At 40.7% G+C, this 9,827-nt stretch overlaps 1 protein-coding gene across 1 annotated transcript; it reads right to left on the reverse strand.

Annotated features, from left to right (window-relative positions):
- Positions 1-2,753: 2,753 nt before the first annotated feature.
- Positions 2,754-9,289, reverse strand: LOC307142574 (serine/threonine-protein kinase pim-2-like; the record flags this gene model as incomplete). Its single annotated transcript, XM_079843545.1, has 7 exons — positions 2,754-4,414; positions 5,854-6,033; positions 6,127-6,508; positions 6,682-6,732; positions 7,047-7,138; positions 7,561-7,779; positions 8,998-9,289. 7 exons carry the CDS (start codon positions 9,287-9,289, stop codon positions 4,275-4,277), a joined length of 1,356 nt encoding a protein of 451 aa, XP_079699671.1. The 3' UTR covers positions 2,754-4,274.
- Between the last annotated feature and the right edge of the window lie 538 nt (positions 9,290-9,827).

The following is a 9,827-nucleotide window of genomic DNA, read 5'->3' on the forward strand; positions in this document are numbered from 1 at the left end:
ACGGCAAGATGGAAAAAACTTGCAGAAAATCTCAAAAATCATGGCTCTCCTGAGACACAACAGCTTCCGTTTTTGGTCTGGTCATCTGTCACAGGTGTGTGCAGGCAGGAGGACAAAAACAGGTAAATGCAGTTCCCAAATGTAGTTTAATTGTAAATACTCCAAAGACAGGCAGACTGGTAATAGCACAACACAACTTATCCCGAGTTCCGACTGCACGATTTTCAAACTCGGGATCACTGCTCTTTTCACACTGCATGACTATCTGGGCCAGCATTCAGTCACTGCTGTGTTCACACTGACCGATGGATCGGCGACAGGGGGTTTCACACCGCATGACTATACAAGAGGAAGAATCGCAGACAGCTCTGTCCTGTCCGCAAACTACGTTTCACAAGCAAACACACGCGAGAAGTGAGAAGAAAAAACGCAAGACTGGAGTTCTTACGCGAGACTAGAATTGTTATTAAAAATATGCAGTGCAGAAACTTGCGGTCTAAATTGTCTGTGCGCTGATTTGCAGCGAAAAGGAGAAAAAGAAAAAAGAGTATGGCGGAGGAAATGGTTGGGGAGACACAGGGAGCAAGGATTGTGTTCTGCAAAGACAGTTTGAGGTAAATAAATACTTTTGCACCATGCTTCTGTTGCGGCTGGTAGAGCAAATGTTTGTGCTTTGTTTCTGTTTGATAGAATTGTAAATATATCTATTAAAATACTGATATTCTGGTCCATAACTCCTCCCTAAACCTCCCGCTGCCCTGTATCTTGCTCTCTGATTGGCTGTTGGTCATCGCCGATGTATTTTTCAGTCAGAACACATTTCACACAGCAGGACTTGGAATCGCTGGCAGGTCCAGATATTTAAGCCGGGTGCACATTGTGTGATTTTGGCCACGATTTGGCCGTCTGAGACAAATTTAACAAATCCTAAAAGATTCCTCTGATCCGAGGCTAAAATCTGAAGTCTTCGATCATTAGTTTGACATGTTCACCGGCAGCCGATTAATGACCGTTTCGATCAAATTTGAAGATTTCTTATACGACGACCATCTAATTATCTTAGTTTTTTCAAGACAAACTATGACCAAAATGAGCGTTTGAGATTTCTTTGTAGTCACCATTTCAATCCCGCGTGTAATGCAGCTCTCTGTCACCGAACAAGTCATTCATTGAACTCCGGAAGTTCTTGCGTGTGTCCGTTTTTAACACGCCTTGACTATCGTACAGTCTGACATTTAATGACAACTGAGATCTTACAGTGTGACATGGCTTACAGCGGGGATCATGTTCCTACAGTCTGACAAGGAACAATCGTGAAGGACTATTATAAATCGCACAGTGTGCACCGGCTTTAGCCACATTTCTCACGGGCGTCTGCGACTCATCGGCGAGTCTCTCTAATCGCGTCTTTGATCATTCACACCGTGTGATTGTCACTCATGTGCACGAGCACCGATTTGTCTATGATTTCGGCATTTGTCGGCGATTTCACTAAACCTGTCGGCGAGTCAAAATCAGGCAGTGTGAACTCGGCAACCAGACAAACACTGAGTGAGAAGAACTTAAAGGGTTAGTTCACCCAAAAATGAAAATTCTGTCATTAATTACTTACCCTCATGTCGTTCGACACCCGTCAGACCTCCGTTCATCTTCGGAACAGAAATGAAGATATTTTAGTTGAAATCTGATGGCTCTGAAAGGCCTCCATTGGCACAATGCACGGTTCACTCTCAAGACCCTTAAAAGGCACTAAAGACGTCGTTACAAAGTCCATCTCACTACAGCGGTTCTAAAATAACTTTATGAATCGGCGACAATAGTTTTTGTGCGCAAAAAAACCCTAAATAACGACTTATATAGTGATGACGATTTCAAAACAAGGCATCATCAAGCTTCGAAGCGTTATGAATCAGTGAGTCGAATCATGATTCGGATCGCGTGCCAAACTGCTGAAATTTTCCAATTCAAACTGCTGAATCGACTCACTGATTCATAATGCTTCAAAGCTTCATGAAGGCGTGAGCACAAAAACTATTCTCGCCGATTCATAAAGTTATTTTAGAACCACTGTAGTGAGATGGACTTTGTAACGACGTCTTTAGTGCCTTTTAAGGGTCTTGAGAGTGTAAAGTGCATTGAGCCAATGGAGGCCTTTCTGAGCCATCAGATTTCAACTAAAATATCTTCATTTGTGTTCTGAAGATGAACGGAGGTCTTACAGGTGTCGAACGACATGAGGGTAAGTAATTAATGACAGAATTTTCATCTTTGGGTGAACTAACCCTTTAAGTAGCAACACTAATAGATGACACACAGCTGACACATGAACTAATAATGACAGTAACTATGGGGACAGACGAGTGGCGGGAAACTGAACAAAGAAACATGACAAATGAAAACAAACTGAAAGTCCATGAACACATTTTGATATGCAATTCTTTAATTTAGACCTAAATATTGAGTGAATATTGGTTGTTTTAAACAAAACACTAATGTTTATGTGATATTAACGCATAAAAAATAATACATTGACAAAATCTTACTGGATGCATTTGAGAACAGTGTAAAAACTGAGCTTTCGGCTCCAGTCGTGACTGTGAGTGTTGACGGCTGGAAATCAGACCTTTAACATTTGCACTATCAATAATCAAACAGTCATTTCAATAAAGCGTTTGTTTTGCTCAACAGCTTCACATAAAGGCAGTTCTCAAACCCACAAAACACTGAATGAAGAGACTAAAGAAAGACACGGATACTGTCACGCATTTATTCTGGAGCAGGAATATAAAAAGAACAGCAGATTGGAGGATGCAGAACAAAAACAGGCTGATTTTGGCGTGTCAGAGAAGACGTCTCAGTCTTTCCTGAGTGGCACGATCTCTTCTCGAATGCCTTCCTTGGTGATGATGCAGATCTTGAGGGCATCTCCTGTGTAGACGTCCCTCTCAGCGGCCGAGATGAAGACGTCCTTCACCAGCTGCACGGCCTTCTCCTGGCTCAGGGGAAGCTGCTCCACGTTCTCCATGTTCTTGAATCCGATCTGAGCACAACAGAAACTCGGTTAAGCCTTCAGGAAGGAACGCTTTGGGAAGAAAACGCCCTTCGATTGAGCTCCATGAGTGACACACACTACTTTCATTTTATCTACTAAAAAGGGGGAAATGTGTCCAGGATACAAATCAAATCAAATATTGTTAACATTAATGATAATGTTTTTCTTGTATTTAGCCCTCGGGTATTCCTCACTAATTACTCACACTCACTCATTGATGGTCAAATGTGTCCAATACACCTTAACTATTTTTCAATTAAATAAATGTTCTATATTTTAGTTCAATAATATTTATTGAATATTTCGAGGAGATCTTTTGGTACTAAATACTATTTGTGCAATAATTATTGTCAATTAATGACCACTTAAAATATTTTTTTCTTCTAATATTTTTCTTATTTACATTACAATTAGTGCAGTTATTAAGGTTAAAATAGAGAATTCCAATTCAAAATTAGGCAAATTAGAGTCTTTTTGTGGCTAGAAAATTTATAATTTTCATTTGTAATGCCATTACCCAGCAGATGCCTGTATTAATAATTATAATAAATATACATGTATCCAGTCTAGTTGCTCAAAAAAGTACTGCTTACTTATTTTTAGGTTTTACATTTTAATAAATATTTAGATATGATCAAATACTAGATTTCTTTAAATGTGAAATTTTAAAACGTTAATAACTTACATCCTAATATTTTTAATGATACTTATAAAAGCACACACAAGTGAATATTAATGAATTCGAGCACATATAATTAAACCCAAGAAACGTTTAAAATAGTGCTAAGACAAACTTATTTTTTGTTATGTACAGTAGGCTATATACATATGAATACTGAATCAAGATCGAAATCAATATTTGTGCCAATCACACCCCCCAAAAAAAAAACTCACTTCAACCTGTACTTAAAAGTTGGAAACCCTGATATTGCAACACAATTAATGATTAAAATCATTTATTCTTTTTAGGATTAAAGTGTCTTTGAGATCTTTGATTGAAATGTTATAAATCACTCGTGTGCCTTAAACTGCACTTCATTATTCTGTGATTCAATCCTGCATTTAATCATCAATTCTTCTTTCTAACAAGAAAGGAGTAAAGCTGCCCATCAGTGTAAAGCTGCTCTGAATTCAATCTGAATTGAGTCTGAATCGTTTAAAGCGCTTTATAAATAAAGCTGACTTGGCTTGACTTTTAAAACAAAGCAAATGTTCCCGGTCTTCAGCCTCTCGTGTTCGTCTCAGACGTGGACCGGCTCTGAGCTCTGCTGTGGCGGCTTGACTTCCTGTCAGGATGATATCCATCCAATCCTACGTTTAATCCAGTGTGTTTTCTGTAGACTGGATGGTGTGTGTCAAAGCCTGGGGAAGAAAAGCAAAAGCATTCACACACTGCCAGTCCATCACATCTCAGTCTTTAGGGCTGGACTGGAGCAGAACTGAACTCTGTTTGCATCATTTCCTGTTTATTCCCGTGAAGCTGCTTTTAAACAATCTGGATTGTATAAATGAAGATGACTTGACTATAACAAGAACATTACAATGAACACATTTGAAAATCTCCCTCCAGAATTGCAGATCAATGATAATAATGCTACTCTGTCTGTCACTTCCTCACACCTGAAATCACCGATCGAGTGAATCTGCTGAACTTCTCCATCATTTCTAATCCACTCATGCTCTAACATCTGCTCTACTGTCGGCCGGCTAGTCGGATCCCGGGCTAGGCACTGGCTAATTAGATCTCTGCATTCTGGACACATTTCATTGAGGAGAGGCTGGTTAGTCATGACCATGTGACACGAATGTTGGCATCTATGAGAACAGCATCTGAAACATGACTGATATAAGGTCAAGTGTTCTTTATTTTCCTTTAAAGGTGAAGTATGTCATTTTGCGCCCATCTCAAACATCACAAACGCAGCTCTTAAGGGTTCTTCATATCATATCTCATATCAGGAACACATTTAGCGGAGTTACATTTCTCTTCATGAACACATGTCTTTCTGAATGAGTGCATGATGCTGTATTGTACTGAAGCACCTCTGTGGTGTGTTTGTAGCATCGCAATGAAAATCTGTTCGCTTTGACGTGTTCATCACGTGTTTAATGTGCTTTCACTTCAGTGACTAAAGGCCCTCTCACACACCCGACGCAATGTGACGCCAGGCCCGACGCAAGTGTGTTTTACTAGTTTCAGCCGGACGCAAGTTCTCATGTTCACGTCCAGTGTCTCGTTGTTTAAATATCAAATGCACTGGCGCTTCTGTTCACCCATGAGCATCTGGTCTGAACACCAGGTGTGATCTGCGACTGACCATTGACCAACACTAACCTGCTCTTAAAGGGAAAGAGCAACTGGCTTTTAAAGGGAAAGGGAGATGAGACTCTGATTGGTTTATTGCACGTTACGCCCAAAACACACCCATGACTCATTAAGAGACGAGGGACGACCCTTTTGGATCATGTGTCTGGCACGCCGACAGTTTTTTTCTGTCGTTAAACTAGCAAAAGTGGATTCAGACACGGCCTAAGTGCACCTACGCCGTGAGCTTGAGACCATGAGCTCAGATCGGTAAAATAAGGCCCTAAATCAGATTTTTTCCCCATGTTCCCACTGTGGCTAAACACCCTCAGGCTCCGCCTATTGCAGTAGCCACGCCCCCAAACACACGCTATAGGTTGAGCTGTTAAAACGCGTTAAACTACAATAATAGTACATTCTTCACCTTTAACTGTTTCTCTACAGAGCCTTTGCTTTGTGTGTGTGTTTATCAGTGTTATCAATATTATTCACTCACCTTTGGATAAGTATGAGTTCTGAAATGTCACTTTAGCTTGTTTGATTTCTGTTGTAGTGGGAAAAGGAGGACAGGCGTTCATCAGCTCATACAGCAACACCCCCAGAGCCCAGACATTCGCTGGGATGGCGTGGAATAGAGGTTCAGTGAAGACTTCTGGTGGAGTGTAATCCATTACTCCTGTAAGCAAGACATTTGAGCATCAATGAGCAATTTATCAAAGCGTCAAATAATCAGTGAGTCACTACATCCACACACTCCAGAAATGCTCACCGATGTATTCTTCGCCTTTATAGCCATCGCTGCTAAGCAGGCGACCGGAGCCGAAGTCGATCAGTTTGAGCTCTAGTGTCTTGGTCTTCAACAGGAAATTGTCTGCATGAACGTCGTTGTGAAAAACGTCTCTCTCGATGCAGTGTTGCACCGCCAGCACCGCCTGCCTCATGATGACCCGAGCTGTGCTTTCGTCCAGGGGAGGATTGCAATTGATGTAGTCCAGCAAACTTGTGCAGGGGTCAGGGAACTCCATTACCAGTGTGAATTTACGAGGGTGGTCAAACCAGTCATAGAGTTGAATAGCGTAGGGGCTTATGGGTCCTTGCCTCATCTTTAACAGCAGCGCCACTTCTGTGATGAGAGGTTTGGGATGCTCAGGCTGGAGAAAAGGAGTGGACAGAAGGTTAGCTGGGTCAAAATCTGAAGAAAACGTGATTATAGATCTGATCAACAGAGCCTTTCATTTGCACATAATGCGTCCTACAGGTGTATTGACTACAGTAATCAGCACAACACACACACACACACACATTCAGCTTTTGACCAACTCACAATAGCAATATAGCGATCGTTGTCATTCTTGCGCATCCGCTTAATTGCAACCTGTAAAAAAAAAAAACAGTATTCAATAACAATGACAGTATTTAAGCGTCTGACCTTACGAATAACATTTATGATTTGAGCATCTAAACAAGGGGTCTCCAAACTCGGTCCTGCAGAGTTTAGCTCCAACCCTAAATAAACACACCTGAACCAGCCTATCAGTGTCTAACTAGGGCCTAGTGAGACACTGATTGGCTGGTTCAGGTGTTTAATTAGGGTTGGAGCTAAACTCTGCACGAGTTTGGAGACCCTGATCTAAACCATCTGTATTCAACATGTTCTGATGCACACAAGAGCAAAATGTTCAGCTTTACCTTTTTGCCATCAAATTTCCTGGTTCCCTCGTAAACTCTGCCGAATCCTCCGTGCCCGATCATCTCTCCCGCGTCATAGAGAGTCTCAAAGACTGAAAAATATGAGAATATATACCGTATAAGTTTATTAGATCCTTTGTTTTATATTAAAAATATCAGTGCTGGTCGTGTCGAGAAAATAATATTAATATTCTCTGAAAACAAGCCTTAAAATCACACGCAGATGATTAAAACAAGAGAGACCGACATTAGAAAACTGGACAGATGTGACCATAGAGATTTATGTGATGGAAAAGAGCTCCTTCTTGTGTGTTAATTTAAAGAAGGATGTGATTCTGGGAAAATGGAGGAAAAGTGTCAGAAAGAAGGTCTGATTTTGCTGCTATACATAGAGGAAGATTAATACAGATTTTAAAAAAAGTATAATTTTAGGGCTTGGGGTCATTTTGATTAGTTTGATCGGTGAGGTAAGAGGTAAGATATCTTTAGTGGAGCACAAGATGATAAAACAGACCTTCATCATTGGCCGTGACGGCGGAGTGATCTGGATCAGGTGATGCTGGCTCAGGATCAGGATCAGGCTCTGGCTCCAGATCGGCTGGAGGAACAAACGGCTCCACCACATCCACAGCCCCACTGAGACAACAGCAGAGGAAGGGAAACTTCACAGCCTTCCACAGCATCTTCATGAGGGAACGGAAGCCGTTCCTCTTCTCACGTTCGCTAGGTTTTTCTGAAACAAACACAATTATTAGAAACATCTCTCATCTCAAATTTGATATAGCTCACATTTTACTGTTCGATTCTTATCTGTAATGTTACAAATCCAAAGTAATGCAAATATCCCCCAGATATCCGCCTGACGGCAGCCCTGCTTGTTTACGCCACAGAATCAAAAATACCAAAGATAACTGGGACCTTTTCTCCTCACAACTGGACTTTATAACTCGCAATTTTGATAAAATGTGTAGAGTTTTGAGAAATGGAGCAATAGTTTCAGAAATTGTAAGCAATTAAAAAAACTAAGTAATAATAGTCATTTTATTTCACAATAACGATATAGTTGTTATTATTTTACTTCAAACATTTCCAGACTTTATTTGTCCAATTCTGGCAAAGGCAAAGGTCATATGGGCTATATCTTAAAATATATTTAACATTAAATATAATATTTTTAATAACATAGTAATGTCATATTAAAGTCATAACCGACAGTGTTGACATGAATGGCCACAACAGCCATTTTGACACCATTTCGTGTGTATTTGAGCATTCAATCGCAATAAGTGGTGAAATAGAGCAGGTTTGAGAAGAATATGAGATATACTTTCTTTTAAAAACACATCTTAAATAATAAATAAGTGCAATAGTGTTAAAATCCTTGTACCGATACTGAAATATCTGAAACACACTCATTTTCTGCTGAATAAACACACAATATCAGCATCTCTTTCTCTCTCTCATCTCACTCACTCGTGTCATTTGATCCGGATGAATATTGAGCATAATTTTACTCATTCCCACAGATTTTATGCTTAAACACCCAGTGTGCACATAAAGCTGCCTCAGAACTAAAGTGAGCTCTTTTTCTCTGCTATTGTGCTTAAACAGTCAAACACACACACACACACACACACACACACAAACAATAATGTCAGTCTTGATGAGTATTCATGTAAACACAGTCAGTTCTGAAGAGTTGAGAAAGAAAACGCGTGTGTAACAGTGTTATGGGTCCGTGTACGGCAGCTCTTAAAGTCACAGCAGCCTAATATATCTATAATATAGAGATAATATTTAACAAATATCTGGCAGTTTTTACCCATGGTATCAATGTCAAAATAGTGGCTAGTGAACATGCTGAGTAACTTTGGGAAACCACAGAAACTTGGTCTCAACATCCTATATATTTCTATATCCTATATTCATCCTATATTCCTATATGTCTTACCTGTTGAGCTGTTGTCCGCAGGTGAAGCCTCAAGGACAGGTTTCCTCAGGACAGGTTTAGTCTCCCTCAGGACAGGTTTAGCCTCGGCTGGCTCGATGGGAACTTGTCCTGGCACTGGAGGGCACATCCACTCTTGGAGGCTGTCGGATCTGGACAATCTCCTGGTTCTGCTGTCCTGTTCACACCGGCTCTCCGATCTATCCGAGCCGCTCGACCTCCTCTCCACGATGTACGTTCCTCCGCTGCAGAGGCTCAGCTCTTCACACTCATTCTCCTCCTCAGAGAGGGACATGATGCCCGGGGAAGAGTTCATCAATCTGGAGATTATCTGGACTTTCTACACACTGTATTATCTGCAGATTTGGACACCGTATGATCGCTGGACGTGGACGAAACTCGCTCTGTAACTCAGGAGATGTGCTCGTGTTGGCCATAAACGCTCGGAGATTCTGTGAGTGCGCGCGGATGGAACGCGGGGATTATGACATCATAGTGCAGAACGCCCGAGTCTCGAAGCGCATTATTTAAAACAGCAGAAACTGGAGAATTTGGTGCTCGAGCGCATCAATACTCGCGCAAGATCCTCTTCTCGCTTTAAAACACACGAAGTTTGAGTCAAATATCACAGTTTAACTTCATGAATGGTGGTTTATTTAAGCCTTGTGCTTAATGTTTGTCTTTTTCATTTTGTCTGTGTTAATGCCAACTGCATAAAATTGTGTATTTTTATTGGAATTTTACTATTTCACACCCATTTCCTTTAATAAATCTATATTACACCTTTACACTCGGGACAAAAACGTGCCCATTAAAACTACCATTTTTAATCC

This window comes from Gobio gobio (assembly GCF_949357685.1).
Source record: "Gobio gobio genome assembly, chromosome: 18".
Classification (NCBI taxonomy): domain Eukaryota; kingdom Metazoa; phylum Chordata; class Actinopteri; order Cypriniformes; family Gobionidae; genus Gobio; species Gobio gobio.